Below are 19268 nucleotides of genomic sequence, written 5' to 3' on the forward strand. Positions count from 1 at the left end.
AGCGACCTCCCCTCATCCACAGCGACCTCCCCTCATCCACAGCGACCTCCCCTCATCCACAGCGACCTCCCCTCATCCACAGCGACCCCCCCTCATCCACAGCGACCCCCCCTCATCCACAGCGACCCCCCCTCATCCACAGCGACCTCCCCTCATCCACAGCGACCTCCCCTCATCCACAGCGACCTCCCCTCATCCACAGCGACCTCCCCTCATCCACAGCGACCTCCCCTCATCCACAGCGACCTCCCCTCATCCACAGCGACCTCCCCTCATCCACAGCGACCCCCCCTCATCCACAGCGACCTCCCCTCATCCACAGCGACCTCCCCTCATCCACAGCGACCTCCCCTCATCCACAGCGACCTCCCCTCATCCACAGCGACCCCCCCCTCATCCACAGCGACCCCCCCTCATCCACAGCGACCCCCCCTCATCCACAGCGACCCCCCCTCATCCACAGCGACCCCCCCTCATCCACAGCGACCCCCCCTCATCCACAGCGACCTCCCCCTCATCCACAGCGACCTCCCCCTCATCCACAGCGACCTCCCCTCATCCACAGCGACCTCCCCTCATCCACAGCGACCTCCCCTCATCCACAGCGACCTCCCCTCATCCACAGCGACCTCCCCTCATCCACAGCGACCTCCCCTCATCCACAGCGACCTCCCCTCATCCACAGCGACCTCCCCTCATCCACAGCGACCTCCCCTCATCCACAGCGACCCCCCCTCATCCACAGCGACCTCCCCTCATCCACAGCGACCTCCCCTCATCCACAGCGACCTCCCCTCATCCACAGCGACCCCCCCCTCATCCACAGCGACCCCCCCTCATCCACAGCGACCCCCCCTCATCCACAGCGACCCCCCCTCATCCACAGCGACCCCCCCTCATCCACAGCGACCCCCCCTCATCCACAGCGACCTCCCCCTCATCCACAGCGACCTCCCCTCATCCACAGCGACCTCCCCTCATCCACAGCGACCTCCCCTCATCCACAGCGACCTCCCCTCATCCACAGCGACCTCCCCCTCATCCACAGCGACCCCCCCTCATCCACAGCGACCTCCCCCTCATCCACAGCGACCTCCCCCTCATCCACATCGACCTCCCCCTCATCCACAGCGACCTCCCCTCATCCACAGCGACCCCCCCTCATCCACAGCGACCCCCCCTCATCCACAGCGACCTCCCCTCATCCACAGCGACCTCCCCTCATCCACAGCGACCTCCCCTCATCCACAGCGACCCCCCCTCATCCACAGCGACCTCCCCTCATCCACAGCGACCTCCCCTCATCCACAGCGACCTCCCCTCATCCACAGCGACCTCCCCTCATCCACAGCGACCGCCCCTCATCCACAGCGACCTCCCCTCATCCACAGCGACCCCCCCTCATCCACAGCGACCTCCCCTCATCCACAGCGACCTCCCCTCATCCACAGCGACCTCCCCTCATCCACAGCGACCTCCCCCTCATCCACAGCGACCCCCCCTCATCCACAGCGACCTCCCCCTCATCCACAGCGACCTCGCCTCATCCACAGCGACCTCCCCTCATCCACAGCGACCCCCCCCTCATCCACAGCGACCCCCCCTCATCCACAGCGACCTCCCCTCATCCACAGCGACCCCCCCTCATCCACAGCGACCTCCTCATCAGAGCGACCCCCCCTCATCCACAGCGACCCCCCCCTCATCCACAGCGACCTCCCCTCATCCACAGCGACCTCCCCCTCATCCACAGCGACCCCCCCTCATCCACAGCGACCTCCCCCTCATCCACAGCGACCTCCCCTCATCCACAGCGACCCCCCCCTCATCCACAGCGACCTCCCCTCATCCACAGCGACCCCCCCAATCCAGAGCGACCTCCCCTAATCCAGAGAGACCTCCCCTCATCCACAGCGACCTCCCCTCATCCACAGCGACCCCCCCTCACCCACAGCGACCCCCCCTCATCCACAGCGAACTCCCCTCATCCAGAGATACCTCCCCTCATCCATAGCGAACTCCCCTCATCCAGAGCGACCTCCCCTCATCCATAGTGACCCCTCCAATCCTTCCTGACCACTTCTTCTCGTCCCCCCTCTTCCCTTCCTCCAACCTCCCCTCGTCTCCCCCTAATCCTAACTACAGTCCTCGGTTTGTCCCCCCCATTCCTCACTGCCAACCTTCTCATCTTCCCTGCCAACCTCCCGCCCGTCATCCTCCCTGTTGACCCCTCTCCAACCTCCCCTCATCGTCCCTGCCATCCTCTGCTTATCCCCATCCCTCCCTGCCGACCTCCCCTCGCCCCCACCATTCCTCCCTCTCAACCCCTCCACGTGTCCCCCCTCATTCCTGCCGACCTCCCCTCGTTCTCCCCTATATCCTCCCTCCCCTTCTCCCCCCTATATCCTCCCTGCCAACCTCCCCTCGTTCCCTCCATATAATCCCTGCCGACCTCCACCTGTCCCTCCCATATCCTACCTGCCGACTACCCTTGTCACCCCCCATATTTTCCCTGCCGACCTCCCCTCGTCCCCCCATATCCTCCCGACCGAACTCCCCTCGTCCCCCCATGTCCTCCCTGTAGACCTCCCCTCGTCCCCCCATATCCTTCCTGCCGACCTCCCCTCGTCCCCCCTTGAGGCCGCTTTCTGGCAGATATAAGGCCGCACTGTGTAGCTATCGGGCCGATATTGCTCTGCCGAGGTCGGTCGGTGCGGGATCTCCCCGGAGCCGCCTCTTCCGGTCCCTCCCGGCGTCCTGACAGAAGACATGGCGGCCTCCAAGTGCTCGCGTCTGGGCGGGGAGCGGAGCCGCCGGTTCCTGGCCTCGGTGGACACGGTGCTGTTTGACTGTGACGGGGTGCTGTGGCGCGGGGACGAGGCGGTGCCGGGAGCCCCGGATCTGGTCACCGGGCTGCGGAGCAGCGGGAAGCGCGTCTTCTACCTGACGAATAACAGCACCAAGACCCGGGCCATGTACGCCGACAAGCTGGGCCGGCTGGGCTTCGGCGCGGAGCCGGGGGAGGTGTTCGGCACCGCGTACTGCACGGCCCGGTACCTGCGGGACGAGGCGCGGCTGCAGGGGAAGGTGTACCTGATCGGCGGCGCCGCGCTGAGCCGGGAGCTGGAGGCGGCGGGGATCCCGCACGTGGGCAGCGGCCCGGACCCGGTGAGCGGCGGCATGAAGGACTGGGCGGCGCTGGAGAAGGACCCGGAGGTGCGCGCGGTGGTGGTCGGCTTCGATGAGCACTTCAGCTACATGAAACTGTCGCGAGCGCTGCACTATCTGCAGGACCCGGGCTGTCTGTTCATCGCCACCAACACCGACACCCGCCTGCCGCTGGAGGGAGGCCGCCACATCCCCGGTACGACGGGCGGGAAGACGCGGCCGCCGCAAGACCCCCTATATATACACTGAGTGTTTCCCATAGCGACCAATCAGAGCGCAGCTTTCTATTACCTGAATGGTGTAAGGAGTGAAAGCTGCGTCCTGATTGGCTGACATGGATAAGTAAGGCGGGTTTCTTTTTAAAACTGAGCTGTGATAGGTTGCTATGCGTAGATAGGGCACTTTTTTCCATGCTAAGGATGAGCTGTGATTAGTTGCTATGGACAACTAGGGCAGTGTTATGTTAAACTTGAGCTGTGGTTGGTTGCTATGGGTAACTAGGGCCGTTCTCTGTGCAAACTGAGCTGTGATAGGTTGCTATGCGTAGCTAGGGCACTTTTTTCATGCTACGATAAGCTGTAATTAGTTGCTATGGGTAATTAGGGCAGTTTTCTGTTAAAACTGAGCTGTGATAGGTTGTTATGCGTAGCTAGGGAAGTTTTTCTGCTGCGACTGAGCTGATAGGTTGCTATGCGTAGCTAGGGCACTTTTTTCATGCTTAGGGATGAGCTGTGATTAGTTGCTATGGGTAACCAGGGCAGTTTTCTGTTAAAATTGAGCTGTGGTTGGTTGCTATGGGTAACTAGGCCATTTTTCTGTTAAAACTGAGCTGTGATAGGTTGCTTTGCGTAGCTAAGGCACTTTTTTTTTTCCTGCTAAGAAGAGCTATGATTAGATGCTATAGGTGAATAAGGCAGTTTTTCTATTAAAACTGAGCTCTGGTTGCTATGGGTAACTAGAGCAGTTTATAGCTGCTAACATAAGTTTTATAAATGAGACGGTATAAAAATCCACCACAATGGCTGCCAGATACTGGCCACAACCTCAGACCCCTTCTCGCAAAGGCAGATGCCGGCTGTGTAATACAGCCATCATCTGCCGCGTATAATGCAGGCTCAGCTCCTGAGCCTGCATCAAACATGAGGGACTAAACCTAGGATGTACTAGTAGGGAAGAGCTTGAATGAGTTGTCTATGACTAGTTGTCTTTAGATGATCATTAATATGAGTGTGTGGGGGAGCGGCGCCCGCACGGATCATGTCAGCAGAACATCACAGCTCTGTACACGGTGTGGTGCTCGTCCTCAGGTTCGGCAACTTAGTTCTTACTGAAGTGAATGGGCACTGAGCTGCCGCACTGAGAATGGCCACTGCACTGTGTATGGAGCTGTGCTGGCGCCATTCGTTGTGCACCTCTGGACAACCCCAATGCTGGAGATGGCAGATCCTGGAGAGTGCCGGACCCTCACCAATCTGACACGACGCACCGTGATGGGCGGACATCTGACAGTCGAGTTGCCCACCAGTCCTGAGACGGGGGGCGAATATGGGCCAGTACATGAGACCTAATGGCAGCCTCTAGACCTGACCCACCAGGAATCCTGGAGGACTTCCAGACCCAGACTATATTTAGTCACTACGACTAGAAGAATGTTCTCTGAACGCCAAGTCCCGGTCACATCAGATCTGCTAAGTCATTGTGTCAGCGGGGGAAGTGGCTCCATGCCGAGGGTGTCCTGGCACCGCCCGTCACCACAGATCTTACATAAGACTGGTGACAGTTTACACAAGGAAATGGCAGCCATGGTTGTGTAAAAATAACAAAAATGAATAAAAACCAGTTCCTGCTGTTCCTTAGCAGTGCTGTCAGCTCCTGGGCTCCTAGATTTCTCTTCTGGCTTGCTTAGAACATGACCACTGCAGCCCATCAGTGGCCACTGACTAGCTGCAGCGTTTATGGAATTACATCTGCTGAAAGAAAAAAAAAAATCGAGGCCAGCAGGAGACACCGGCAGCATGGCAGGGACTGCCAGGAGGCCAGAGAGGATCTGTACTGATTCCCTGTGTATTTTCACACTATATTGTGCCAGATTTTCATCTAAACATTCGAGGACGACCCCTCTCAGCTGGCCGCACACTAGATTATACAGGGATGATTTATACAAAGCTCAGTCACCTGTCAGAGTATATTCTTGATGTAAACCAGTCCTGATAAATGAAGCCAGTGTTAAACCAACGCTCCAGCGTTTTTGTTTTTTTTCAGCACTGGCGTGGCATTTTAAATGTAAGCCCCCTATCATATATTCACCTTCCAGCTGCTTCACCTTTTACCGATGCTGCTCCAATCCTATGGCACCACCTATCCTGATTGACAGCTCCTCCAGTGTCCCTCCTCTCTGCTGCTGAATCTCCACCTACTTATTCTGATTGACAGCTCCTCCAGTGTCCCTCCTCTCTGCTGCTGAATCTCCACCTACTTTTCTGATTGACAGTTCCTCAGTGTCCCTCTTCTCTGCTGCTGAATCTTCACCCTTTCCCCAGCCCGATCCTCTGCTGCTGAATCTCCACCTACCTATTCTGATTGACCGGTCCTCAGTGTCTTTCCTCTGCTGCTGAATGTCCACCTACCTCTTCTGATAGTTCTTCAGTGTCCCTCTTCCCTGCTGCTAAATCTTCACCCTCTCCGCAGCCGAATCCTCACTGTTGCTTAATCCCCAACTACCTACTCTGACAGTTCCTCAATGTCCCTCCTCTCCTGCTGAACCTCAACCCACCTTCACTGACCGATCCTCAGTGTCACTCCTCTTTGCTGCTGAATCTTCACCCTCTCCCCAGCCCAATCCTCTGCTGCTGAATCTCCACCTACCTATTTTGACAGTTCCTCAGTGTCCCTCCTCTTCTTCTGAACCTGAACCCACCTTCACTGACAGATCCTCAGTGTCCCTCATCTCTACTGCTGAATCTTCACCTTCCCCCAGTCTGTCCTCGCTGTTGCTTAAGCTCCACCTACCTATTCTGATGGACAGTTCCTCAGTGTCCCTCCTCTCCTGCTGCTGAATCTTCACCCTCTCCCCAGCCCTATCCTCTGCTGCTGAATCTCCACCTACCTATTTTGATTGACAGTTCCTCAGTGTCCCTCCTCTCCTGCTGAACGTGAACCCACCTTCACCGACAGATCCTCAGTGTCCCTCCTCTCTGCTGCTGAATCTTCACCTTCCCCCAGTTGGTCCTCGCTGTTGCTTAAGCTCCACCTACCTAATCTGATGGACAGTTCCTCAGTGTCCCTCCTCTCCTGCTGCTGAATCTCCACCCACCTTCCTTCATTAACAGATCCTCAGTGTCCCCCTTCCCTGCTTCTAAGTCTTCACCCTCCACCCAGCCCGATTCTCTGTTGCTAAATCTCCACATACCTATCCTGACTAACAGCTTCTCAGTGTCCCGAATCTTCAATTTCTTCCCCACTATTATGATTGGCAGTTCCTCCTCCCTACTGCGATCTCATGCTGCTCAGTACAAGCTGCAGTAGTTATTCTGTGTGCAGAGGTTGAATACATTGGGCCCTTTAGCTGGACTCCTGAAATGCTGGTCATAATATCAGGATTATATGCTCAAGTCTGATTTCGGATGTCCCTTACAAGTGCTCAGGCTTCTTACCCGTTGTCCTTCTCTTCTCAGGCACCGGCTGCATGGTGCGAGCGGTCGAAACTGCAGCTCATCGCAAAGCCCAGGTGATCGGAAAGCCCAACTCTTTCCTCTACGACTGTGTCGTCAAAGAATGTGGTTTGGATCCGTCGCGGACGGTGATGGTGGGGGATCGGCTGGACACAGACATTCAGATGGGCTCCACCTGCGGGATCCGGACACTCTTGACCCTAACCGGATTCTCCACTCTGGAGGAAGCAAAGTCCCACCAAGAAAATGGCTCCCTCTCCCTGGTCCCAGACTTCTACGTGGACTCTGTCGCTGATCTGCTTCCGGCACTGTGTCCTGCTGATCAGTGACCTGTCCGGTTTTTTGGGTTTTGTTTTTTTTTTTTAGGAGAATTAACTGTTTAATGCCACCCTGTCCGGGAAGGGACGAAATGCAGCAGAATTTACATAATATAAAAAATTATGACTTATTTATTTTATAAAAAAAAATAAATTATTTTACAGAAACTGCTCAATTCTTATTTTTTATATTTGTTGGGGGGGTGAGGGTGAGCCCCATCCGAGTGGATAGATTATACCCATAATATATCTCGGTTCCCTCAAAATGCATAAGAATATAAAAAGTAAAAAAAAGACTGCTCCATACTTCATTCAGGAAGCGTGGTGGGTCTTTGTTCAGGAAGTGGCGTCTACAGGAAGTGGGGTGGGTCTTTGTACAGGAAGTGGCGTCTACAGGAAGTGGGGTGGGTCTTTGTACAGGAAGCGGGGTGGGTCTTTGTACAGGAAGCGGGGTGGGTCTTTGTACAGGAAGCGGGGTGGGTCTTTGTACAGGAAGCGGGGTGGGTCTTTCTACAGGACGCGGCGTCTTTCTACAGGAAGCGTGGTGGGTCTTTCTACAGGAAGTGGGGTGGGTTTTTGTACAATGAAGTGGCGTCTTTCTACAGGAAGTGGGGTGGGTCTTTGTACAGGAAGCGGCGTCTTTCTACAGGAAGTGGGGTGGGTCTTTGTACAGGAAGCGGCGTCTACAGGAAGTGGGGTGGGTCTTTGTACAGGAAGTGGCATCTACAGGAAGAGGGGTGGGTCTTTGTACAGGAAGCGGGGTGGGTCTTTGTACAGGAAGCGGGGTGGGTCTTTGTACAGGAAGCGGGGTGGGTCTTTCTACAGGACGCGGCGTCTTTCTACAGGAAGCGTGGTGGGTCTTTGTACAGGATGTGGGGTGGGTCTTTGTACAGGAAGCGGCGTCTTTCTACAGGAAGTGGGGTGGGTTTTTGTACAGGAAGAGGCGTCTTTCTACAGGAAGTGGGGTGGGTCTTTGTACAATGAAGTGGTGTCTGTCTCTACAGGAAGTGGGGTGGGTCTTTGTACAATGAAGTGGTGTCTGTCTCTACAGGAAGTGGGGTGGGCCTTTGTACAGGAAGAGGTGTCTTTCTACAGGAAGTGGGGTGGGTCTTTGTACAATGAAGTGGTGTCTTTCTACAGGAAGTGGGGTGGGTCTTTGTACAGGAAATGGTGTCTGTTTCTACAGGAAGTGGGGTGGGTCTTTGTACAGGAAGCGGGGTGGGTCTTTGTACAGGAAGCGGGGTGGGTCTTTGTACAGGAAGCGGCGTCTTTCTACAGGAAGCGGGGTGGGTTTTTGTACAATGAAGAGATGATTTCTCGCTCTCGTTATGAATAAATTTAAATTTTTTTGATATGGCTAAACCGTCAACAGTATGATTTTGTAAATGTTTTTTTTTTTTTCTTTCTACAGGAAGTGGGGTGGGTCTTTGTACAATGAAGTGGTGTCTGTCTCTACAGGAAGTGGGGTGGGTCTTTGTACAGGAAGAGGCGTCTTTCTACAGGAAGTGGGGTGGGTCTTTGTACAATGAAGTGGTGTCTGTCTCTACAGGAAGTGGGGTGGGTCTTTGTACAATGAAGTGGTGTCTGTCTCTACAGGAAGTGGGGTGGGTCTTTGTACAGGAAGAGGTGTCTTTCTACAGGAAGTGGGGTGGGTCTTTGTACAATGAAGTGGTGTCTTTCTACAGGAAGTGGGGTGGGTCTTTGTACAATGAAGTGGTGTCTTTCTACAGGAAGTGGGGTGGGTCTTTGTACAGGAAATGGTGTCTGTTTCTACAGGAAGTGGGGTGGGTCTTTGTACAGGAAGCGGGGTGGGTCTTTGTACAGGAAGCGGCGTCTTTCTACAGGAAGTGGGGTGGGTCTTTGTACAGGAACTGGCGTCTTTCTACAGGAAGTGGGGTGGGTCTTTGTACAGGAACTGGCGTCTTTCTACAGGAAGTGGGGTGGGTCTTTGTACAGGAAGAGGCGTCTTTCTACAATTAAGTGGTGTCTGTCTCTACAGTTTCTACAGGAAGTGGGGTGGGCCTTTGTACAGGAAGTGGCATCTGTCTATGGGTCTTTGTACAGTGGAGTCTTTCTACAGGAAATGGCATCTATTTCCTCAGGAAGTGGCATCTGTTTCTACAAGAAGTGGGGTGGTCTTTGTACAGAAAATGGAGTCTACCGGAAGTGAGGCGGGTCTTTGTACAGGAAATGGTGCCTGTCTCTACAGTGGGGTGGGTCATGTACAGGAAGTGGCGGCGGTCGCTACAGGGGGTGGGTCCTTGTACAGGAAGTGGCATCTACAGGAAGTCAGGTAGGTCTTTGTACAGGAAGCATCTTTCTACAGGAAATGCGGAGGGTCTCTACAGTAAGTGGGGTAGGTCTTTGTACAGGAAGTATGAAAAGCAAGAATGCCGCAGAGACACCATCACATGTTTCTCAACGCTGGCAGGGGGCCTTGTTCTTGTTCTAGTGTCACTGCGTTGAGAACCACGTGATGGTGTCTCCGCGGTGTTGGATGTTGATCTTCCCGAGGTCAACCATCTTTACCTTTTGTACAGGAAGTGGCGTCTGTCTACAAGAATTGTGGGGTTTTGTACAGGGAGTGGGTTGGGTCTTTATATCTGCAAAAAGTAGGAATGGTTCTTATATCTATAGGAAGTGGGGGGGGGGGTATTTATACTTACAGGATGGGGCGGTAGGTCTTTGTCTCTCTCCAAGAAAGTTGGGACCGGTATGTCTGCAAAAACTGGGGGCAGGTCTTTTTTTTTTTCTTCTATAGGAAGTAGTAGTAGATCAAATTGTATATAGACATCACAGAATGGCAGGCTTTCCTTAAAGGGTATACCTGGATGATGGCAGGTGCAAAGCATGCTGGGAAGTAACAAACATGCAAGTTCCAGCTCCTAATGTGCTGGCAGAATTCTAAAGAACCTCCCAATGAAAAATAGTGACTGGCAAGTTACAGACCATGACCTATTAGACTGCTCTGTGCACCAGAAGCAGATTTACTGTGTAGTTGGGGATGATGGCGGCACGTTGGGCTTTTCTATGGGTTTTGAGTGAGTAGATGCACATGCCATTATGATTTAACTTTTTCTCTTGGGTACACACGGACTGGGAGAAAGCTGAAGGAGCGTCATATTTGGTCTGCTATAATCTTGAGGACGGGCACAAATCTCCACTTCGGTCAGTCTAGGTGGGATCCATGTCCACTTTTGGCCGCCCTTCACGGTAGATGACCCTTGTGTTAGCGCCTGGCAGACGGCCCAGTAGGTTCTGTCCTATTGCTTGCAGGCCGCTTTCTTCCCGTCCGTCCCCGGTTGCCTGCACACTGTGTCTTTTGTGACTTGCTGAGAGGCAGGAATGTGTGCACTTGGCGTCCTCTCCATCCTGCCACCGATAAGGCCTTTTTTTCCCTTTCTCTTCCTCCTCAGCACAAAGCCCGGGTTTGTGTTTCCATCTCACTGGTCCCAGGTCCGGGGGGCTCTTTCTATTCTCGTTTTCCAGTTTCTCATCACAGCCCGGCCATTGTTACATTCCTGCCTCTCGAGTTTCTCAGGTGGAGCCTGGCGGAGAAGGTGGCTCTGGAGGTGCCCGCTGGCCGGGTGCTGATGGACGCGCCCTTCACCCCGCGCCGTCCCCGGACCGCGCACAACCTGCACATTGCAAGGACTGACAGAGACTGGGACTGCAGCGCAGCATGGAGGGGAGCGCAGACGCGGCGGTAAGAGACGCGCCCGCCATATCGTCCAGGGACAGTCGTGACCTCATATCTATAAGACGAGGGATTATTGATTGGCAAATTAACTTGTTTGTATTGTTGTATTTTTGATTCTCTCCCTTCTCCATTTATCAGGTTTATAGATGATTTTTTTTCGTTGGTTTTTGCAGAGTGTAATTTAGATTTTTTTATTTTTTTAGCCATTTATATTATTTTATATTATATATTATAATATATATTTAGCCATTTATATATTATATATTTATATTATATTTTAAATATTTCCATATTTTATCAACATCCTTTGGTCTTGTTTTTTATTTTTTTTGGGGGGGGGGGGCAGCCTAATTGAATAGTTGGGTTAAATTATAAAAATTGCAAACGTTTTGTGACCTGATGGACAAGTACAAAGACATTTCCATTTTTACACCCGATGTCATGCGTCATCCGTATTGTCAGTTATTTTTCTCATCTGTCCGTTAAAAATGAAGGAGATAGACTATCAGTACTTCATTTTTTTTCTTATTACTACTATGAATTGACTCTTAATGGATCAGTTAAAAAAAAAAAAAGATAAAAACTAACGTGAGGCCGGGTTCAGACAAGTAAATGGAAAATTATCCAGTTTTCATCCAAGCAAATAAGACGATTTTCATCCATATTACATCACTGCGTCGTCATTTTTTGCACACCCATAGACTTAATTAGGTGAGTCCAAAAACATCCATCCTTTTCTGCTTCCAAGAGCTAGATTTGTTTTTTGTTGTTTTTGTTTGCTATGGGCATTAGAAAGAATGATCCATAGGGATTGCACCATTTAAGTGCCACTGTCAGGCATGGACAGCAGCAGATAAAGGGGTTAAACAGCGGTGATCAGAGCTAGGTCCGATCACTGCTGTTAGAGGCAAGTGCTGGCTGTATAACACAACTCCTGAGCCTGCTGCACGCACCCGCCCGCACTTGCCATGCTATTAGGTCAACATTTTAACAAGAGCTCCAAATTCCAAGTATATAGACAGAGGTAAGAGATAATTCCCATCTTAGCAACTTGTTGATCCCCCTCCATCCTCTCCCCCTCCTACATCCCTTCCTCCTCCACTTCACCCCTCTCCTTTCCCCCCTGACCTCCTCCCCTCTCCCCCCTCTCCTGTCCTCTTCCCCCCAGGTCCTCTACCCACTCCTTTCTCCATCCCTTCCTCTTCCCCTCGATCCCATTTCTCCCTTCTCCATCCCCTTCCCCTCCATCCTCTTCCTCTTCCCCTCGATCCCATTTCTCCCTTCTCCATCCCCTTCCCCTCCATCCTCTTCCCTTCCATCCCATCCCTCCCTTCTCCATTCCTTGCCCCGCCATCCCCTCCTCTTCCCCTCGATCCCATCCCTCCCTTCTGCATCCCCTGCCCCCCCATCCTCCCCCCCCCTTCTCCACCCTCTTCCCCCTCCGTTCTCCATCCCCTCTGCTCCCTTCTCCATCCCCTCCTCTTCCCCTCGATCCCCTTCCTCTTCCCCTCCATCCCATCTCTCCCTTCTCCATTCCTTGCCCTGCCATCCCCTACTCTTTCCCTCGATCCCATCCCACCCTTCTCGCTCCCCTGCACCGCCATCCCCTTCCCCCCCTTCTCCACCCTCTTCCCCCTCCCTTCTTCATCCCCTCCCATCATTCCTTCACCTCGACTTAAACACTGACTTTAAATGTGCACCACTGGTCCATCCATCTTCTATGGGGACTCCTGGGGATAGCCAAGGGTTCTACACTGTAGCGGCAGAGAAAATACTTGCTAAAATGCATATAACTTAATAATTAGCACAATTCCGGCTTCCTGCAGACACCACTAGAGGGAGCCCACTATATACAATGTATATACATTATATGGAATGCTGCTTTTCTCCATCTAGTGGCCCCTGTAGTGCTGGTGTTCTCACTATCTGGAGCTTGCTCCACAAATCACTGTAACTGACTGCATTTATTTTCCTCCAGCCTCCGACTGACAGAGGACCTCGAGGAAGATCCAAAGCTGCCACTAGGATATTCTGGGGCTTCCTGGCCATTGCCCTGCTCTTCTCCATTGTGGGCATAAGTGTGGTCGGCGTTTTAGGATGGAAAAATAGTAAAGCTAAGGTATAAACTCATTCTGTTATTACACTGTCTATAGGCCCTTGTGCGCCTTTAATTCTGAATAGTCCTCCTGTCTATCCTTTCGCAAAGAGCCTGTAGAAATCTTTTGCTGCCCTCATTCCCCTAAACAAGGCAAAACAGCTTTCAGTGCACATACCAGTCTACTATGTCCTGATTCTCTTTAACTTCCCATCCACTCTTTTTGAGCGGGCGGTTCCGATTCATCAGCATTCTGCCAGCACTATAGGAGCTGGAATTGCTATCCCTCCCTTCCCAACATGCATTGTTCATGCACTGTCCAATAGCATAAGTGCTCAAACTTGCTTGCCTCAGTTGTGCATATTTGAAGTTTAATACAGGAAAGTAGGAGCAGGAAGACAAAGTCACGCCCTCACTTCCTGTAGAGCGAGAAAGATCCGCACTCACTTCCTGTAGAGCAAAACCCTTCCCCACTTCCTGTAAAGCAAGAAAGACCCGCCCAACTTCCTGTAGAGTGAGAAAGGCCCACCCCCACTTCCTGTAGAGCTAGAAAGGCCCACCCCTACTTCCTGTAGAGCTAGAAAGGTTCACCCCCACTTCCTGTAGAGCTAGAAAGGCCCACTCCTACTTCCTGTAGAGCTAGAAACTGAAAATAAAGATAGCGCATATGAGAAGCACCCGTGGGACAATTTAGTTATAATGTATTAAAAACTGCTCACCTGATAAGGTTGTGCGCCCTCGCACAACCTCGGTGATGATCATGTAAATCCTCTGGAGGATGAGGGGTTGTCTCGGCTGGCGGTATCCGATGTTAGGCTGAATGGACCTGGGGAGATGACCGCTCCTGGTTCCTGGTTCACCGACTCTTGAGATCCTGGAACTAATTGCGGCCGTTTGTCTTCCCTCAAAGGTATTTGGAATGATTAAATCTATTACTTTCAGCAGCTCTAAACCGGAATCCCTTAAGGGAGTGAAGGTATATGGAGATAGATAAGCCGGTCTTGTGAGCGCTAATAATAGATCTATTATCTCAAGTTTTCTTTGTGAATAATTATGCTTTATTCGTGACAATTAGATAAAAATAAAGCTCTTGTTATCACTACGCGTTTCAGCAGGATATACTGCTTTCCTCAGGTACCTGAGGAAAGCAGTATATCCTGCTGAAACGCGTAGTGATAAGAGTTTTTTATCTAATTGTCACGAATAAAGCATAATTATTCACAAAGAAAACTTGAGATAATAGATCTATTATTAGTGCTCAAAAGACCGGCTTATCTATCTCCATGTAGAGCTAGAAAGGCCCACCCGCCACTTCCTGTAGAGCGAGAAAGGCCCACCCCCAATTTCTCTAGAGAGAAAGATTCGTACCCACTTCCTGTAGAGCAAGACCCTTCCCCACTTCCTGTAAAGCAAGAACGACCCGCCCCACTTCCTGTAGAGTGAGAAAGGCCCACCCCCACTTCCTGTAGAGTGAGAAAGACCCACCCCCACTTCCTCTAGAATGAGACAGACCCACCCCCAATTCCTCTAGAGCAAGAAAGATTCATACCGACTTCCTGTACAGCAAGACCCTTCCCCACTTCCTGTAAAGCAAGAACGACCCGCCCAATTTCCTGTAGAGTGAGAAAGACCCACCCCCACTTCCTGTAGAATGAGAGACCCACCCAACTTCCTGTAGAGTGAGAAAGACCCACCCAACTTCCTGTAGAGTGAGAAAGACCCACCCAACTTCCTGTAGAGCTAGAAAGGACCACCCCCACTTCCTGTAGAGCTAGAAAGGCCCACCCCCCACTTCCTGTAGAGCTAAAAAGGCCCACCCCCACTTCCTGTAGAGCTAGAAAGGCCCACCCCCACTTCCTGTAGAGCTAGAAAGGCCCACCCCCACTTCCTGTAGAGCTAGAAAGGCCCACCCCCACTTCCTGTAGAGCTAAAAAGGCCCACCCCCACTTGACGGTACAATGGAGCAATTATTCAGGCTAAAAGATTATCATGATCCCAATGATGCCGCTTATCTGGAAGTTTTGTTGCCGCACACAACACCTCTACATCAGACACATAAAGCCGTTACTTTCAGCCTCTCTTACAGGTTGTCCGGCTGACCTACAAAAACCTGCAGGGCTCCTCCGTAAACCAGTCCGCCATTACTGACAAGCGGAGGAATACAGTCACCTATCGGATCACCTCCAGAAATCAGACGTCGGTGGTGTTATTCGACAGCAAACATGTGAGCGGTGTGACGGGTGTATGCCGTGACTTCCTTCTACATCCATGTATACAGTATGTCCACCGCCATTAACATGAGAACGGCGGCAGCCATAGGCATAGAAGTGGTGTCTAGGTATAGTAAAGCAGCCATACGCTACGCAATGAAGCCACCTATAGCACCACCTGGTGGAAAACAACGGAGTTAGCATTTTTATCTCAAAAACGGAACGAGAGAGAAAAAAAGTGAATTACAAAGTTGTAGGGCATCATCAATTCAATACGATTCGACACCTTGCATACAGAAATGCTATGATTAGAGCGTGTAAAACTCACAAGGCTGCGGCCGTGAAGCGAAACCTCATGGAGACCTTCCTACAAGCCATTGCGTATGGTGGCTGTGTGGAGTGGCCTCCGCTCACCTGACCTGACCCCATTGGACGTCTTTCTGTGAGGTCACATCAAACAGCAGGTGTATGCGACCCCTCCACCAACATTGCAGGACCTACGACGACGTATCACAGACGCTTGGGCAAACGTGTCACCTACCATATTGCACAACGTGCAGCAGGATACAGTATGCTGTGCAGAGTCCAGATGTGCATTGCAGCCGACGGGGGACACTGAGCAGCAAAGTTACATGAGCGCCATATGCGTGACCAGCATTCAATGTTTGGGGGGTCATGGGCTTCATATCATAGCATTTCTGTATGCAAGGTGTCGATTCGTATTGAATTGATGATGCCCTACAACTTTTTAATTCACTTTTTTTCTCTATCTCGTTCCGTTTTCGAGATAAAAATGCTAACTCCGTTGTTTTCCACCAGGTGGCGCTATAGGTGGTTTCATTGCGTAGCGCATGATTACTTTACTATACCTAGACACCACTTCTATGCCTATAGCTGCCGCCGTTCCCAAGTTAATGGCGGTAGATAGGATATGGGTGGACACTCTGTATACATCTCCTGAGGACTGTACTGTGTATAGATCCGCTCTCCTCACAAATCTGTTTCACTACATTCTTGCATGCCCCTTGCATCTGTGTTGTGCCATGTAAAGCTCACGGCTGGTGTAGGGGCAGCGAGTGCGGTTACTGGACTCACTGGATCATAGGGGGACCCGAGCTTAACTAAGCACCTACCACGAGGCAGACGCCAGGTACCACTCCCAGGCAGTGACTGGGACTGTGGCAGCTGACCCCCCAGGATAGGAGACAGACACTGGTACGGACACAGAGGAAGGCAGGTATAGGTGGGGTGACTGAGGCAGATGGGTATGGTGGGCACGGCCGGAACAAATAGATATGGGAAGACAGGTACAGGTGACAGACACAGGAATAACGGTACAGGAGCTTGTTACCTGACAAATAGTTAGCAGAGTGGTAGCCAAACTAACGAAGGATGTTGCGCAGGCACCTCCCCTAATGGGAGGGTGCCTTAAATACATAATGTCTCTCAGCCATAGCCTGAAGCATTTCCTGGAAACAGTGAGCTGACCCCTTAAGAGGCCTGATCCGTGCGCGTGCCCTAAGCACACTCTCAGGAGACCTGATCTGCTGTGAACAGGCCCCAGGAGGAGGAGAAAGCAGGAAGCACAAGTGGACGGCCACAGGGCAGTGGGGGAGGAAGCAACTCGGCAGGGGCGGTGAATAAGTTGGCATCCCTGCAGGGATGCTGGCGCTACTTGCTGTTCCTTTGTTATTCCTCCTGGCAATCTTGCTCAGGGGGCATGCCTCTACACAGTCTGATCCCGCAGGCTTACAATTCCAGGAGGAATAACAGAGGTACAGCACAACACAAAACTAAGAAAAATATTTCTAAAAATGTTATAGCATGGAAAAAGCAAGTAACCAAAATGTTGACTGATGGGTAAAGCAATGAATGGGAGAATTCTGGCATCCTGCAGACACCACTAGAGGGAGCTCACTACATACAATGTCTAAGCATAATGTAGAATGTTGCTTTGCTCCCTCTAGTGGTCAGAACCAGGTCTCTCTATCTGGAGCATGCGCAGGAGGTGAGCCAGCTCCACACATAGTTGTGATGTACATACAACATATAGATCTGGGTGAGGACAACTGACTGGTGAAGGGGCCGGGTGTTAGACCCCCACTGATCTGATATGGACAACCCCTTTAAAGGTGGGACTAGTGGCGATAGTCATAAGCTGTCAGGACACAACTACTGGAAGGGCGCAGATCCCTTTAATATGTTAATATACAATTCTATTTTTCCTATTAATACCTGTCCTATATATTTCCTATAGGGTCTGGTTTGCTATAAGGCTGCTGGCGAGAAATCCTGTTTCCTTCGACGCATGGAGATGAGAGATATGGAAAATATCCAGTCCTTCCTAAATATGTCTGTAGCCAAGGTCAGATATCACAACATGAAATCTATGTCTTTATTCACGCATTTAAAGATAAATCAATGTTTATTCATCATGGCGGCTAAATGACGCAATTCTCTCTGCCTCACCAGAGGGCGCTCAGCCTCACAGTATGCAGAAAGCTCCTGAGCTCCCCCTGGTGGTGGCTGCAGGAAGACAAATTCGTGTCATTTAAAACAATTGTCCACGACTGGGAATCTCATCAATTGGTTGCATGACAATCTATTAGTTTTCTCTTTTTTATAATCCCCCACTATTCTTTTTTTTCTGTTTGGCTTTTACAACAGGACGGCATCCTTTTTCTGCAGAACAACAGGACACGTTACTACCGCGAGTTCCTCGGTGTAATAGGAGGTCGCAAAGTCAATCATGAACTAGTAGGGGAGCCTGTGCAGACGTTGTGCGACCAGCTCCCTATTTTCTGGGTAAAAAAGAGTGACGGTAAGTAGGCCTTAAAGGGGTATTTTGACCGCTCTTGACAGTCCTGTTTTTTTTAAATATTTCTATTCCCTGTTAAATCAGAAATCAGGGGCATCTATTCTCACACCTTTACATTGTGCTGTTCCTCTGTTATTCCTCATGGATATTTGACAATGGAGGTCGCCATTTTTCTTTTCCTTACTGCAAAAAAAGGTGTGTACCTGCCCTGTGAGCTCTGATTGGACAGTGTCAAACTGGGCAGGGACACACCCCCACAACTAGTAACATGCTGTGTATAAAACGCTCTTCTCCGGTCACCGCAGGCCCGACGAGACGCCTGATTTATCTCTGCATCGACATCTGCTTCCCTAACAACATCTGTGTGTCCGTCTGCTTCTACTACCTACCCGACTAGGCCGAACATACGCCTCACCCCCCCAATAAAAAAAAAGTACGGACTCCTCCAAGCGCGGCCGAACCCTCCCGAGCAGATTTTGCACAGAGCGTGGGAGGAGTTAGTTTTGGATTGATCGGTACGGTTTCCTGTTAACTCTTTAGTGACAGCTGGACTGTGCAGTGTATCGTACGTCTATGGCGGCGCTACTGTGTGCATCATTCCTCCGAACGCAGGGACGACCGACAGATCGGAAGTTGCTAGTGTGCGGTGTCTGGTTTTTCCCCGCCGTTTCTGTTCTCGTCACAGTCCAGCCAGAAGCGGGGGATGAGTGTGCACCAGATGCCAGACTCCTGTTTATATCCTCCACCTTGTATGTGTGATTACATATTAAATATACATCACTTTTCAGTACAGGACTCCGGTCATTTACTGCTTTATTGCACAGAATAGAGGAAATCCGAAAAAAAGAGTCACCTGTGATCGCAACGTCTATGAAGAGTCAGATCCCAGCTGTCCTCTGTCCTGTGTGATCTCAGGCCGCGGAGTAAAGTCTTATTATATGTAATGCTACAGAGCGAGGCCGGGTCACCCCAGGACACTGTCATTAAAAGCCAGGCTGACCACCGCCTTCTGGTGACCACTGTACTCTCGCTTGATCTCCCCGGTCTCTACACACCAAAGCCGGGCCAGGTTATCAGACGAAGCTGGAGGAGAAAGCGGAGGTCAATCACCAGGACTAAAGACACATCTCATCTAGCAGAATAGTGAGTGCAGCTCTGGAGTATATCAGTGTTGTAATGTAAATAGACAGTGACTGCACCAGCAGAATAGTGAGTGCAGCTCTGGAGTATAATACAGGAGGTAACCCAGGATAAGTAATGTAATGTATGTACACAGTGACTGCATCAGC

At 51.4% G+C, this 19268-nt stretch overlaps 3 protein-coding genes across 4 annotated transcripts in view; 2 read left to right on the top strand and 1 right to left on the bottom strand.

Moving 5' to 3' along the window:
* The first annotated feature begins 2649 nt into the window (after positions 1–2649).
* On the top strand, positions 2650–7324 carry PGP (phosphoglycolate phosphatase). The gene is made up of 2 exons (XM_075319443.1): positions 2650–3364; positions 6843–7324. Exons 1-2 carry the CDS (start codon positions 2770–2772, stop codon positions 7166–7168), a joined length of 921 nt encoding a protein of 306 aa, XP_075175558.1. The 5' UTR covers positions 2650–2769; the 3' UTR covers positions 7169–7324.
* A 2522-nt stretch (positions 7325–9846) lies between these two features.
* Positions 9847–18766, top strand: BRICD5 (BRICHOS domain containing 5). 2 transcript variants are annotated; one of them, XM_075318289.1, is made up of 6 exons: positions 9847–10862; positions 12835–12975; positions 15038–15175; positions 17419–17526; positions 17829–17982; positions 18285–18766. In XM_075318289.1, the coding sequence occupies exons 1-6, from the start codon at positions 10839–10841 to the stop codon at positions 18374–18376; spliced, it is 657 nt and encodes a 218-aa protein (XP_075174404.1). In that variant the 5' UTR covers positions 9847–10838; the 3' UTR covers positions 18377–18766. The 2 variants fall into 2 exon arrangements, with proteins under 2 accessions (XP_075174404.1, XP_075174403.1); XM_075318288.1 differs by having other exon boundaries at positions 9848–10862; positions 15026–15175.
* The window catches only part of MLST8 (MTOR associated protein MLST8), a 32326-nt gene continuing 30625 nt past the window's right edge, over positions 17568–19268 (bottom strand). Inside the window, exon 9 of the mRNA XM_075318287.1 lies at positions 17568–19062. Coding sequence (XP_075174402.1) covers positions 18944–19062 — 119 coding nt within the window. The 3' untranslated portion in view covers positions 17568–18943. The remainder of the gene's footprint in view (positions 19063–19268) is intronic.

This window comes from Anomaloglossus baeobatrachus, chromosome 7, assembly GCF_048569485.1.
Source record: "Anomaloglossus baeobatrachus isolate aAnoBae1 chromosome 7, aAnoBae1.hap1, whole genome shotgun sequence".
Classification (NCBI taxonomy): Eukaryota; Metazoa; Chordata; class Amphibia; order Anura; family Aromobatidae; genus Anomaloglossus; species Anomaloglossus baeobatrachus.

Coding starts and splice junctions, on each gene's coding strand:
- PGP (XM_075319443.1), top strand. CDS start 2,770: ATGGCGGCCTCCAAGTGCTCGCGTCTGGGCGGGGAGCGGAGCCGCCGG. Junction 3,365..6,842: donor GGGAGGCCGCCACATCCCCG/GTACGACGGGCG, acceptor TTCTCTTCTCAG/GCACCGGCTGCATGGTGCGA.
- BRICD5 (XM_075318288.1), top strand. CDS start 10,839: ATGGAGGGGAGCGCAGACGCGGCG. Junction 15,176..17,418: donor TGTTATTCGACAGCAAACAT/GTGAGCGGTGTG, acceptor TATTTCCTATAG/GGTCTGGTTTGCTATAAGGC. Junction 17,983..18,284: donor CTGGGTAAAAAAGAGTGACG/GTAAGTAGGCCT, acceptor CGGTCACCGCAG/GCCCGACGAGACGCCTGATT.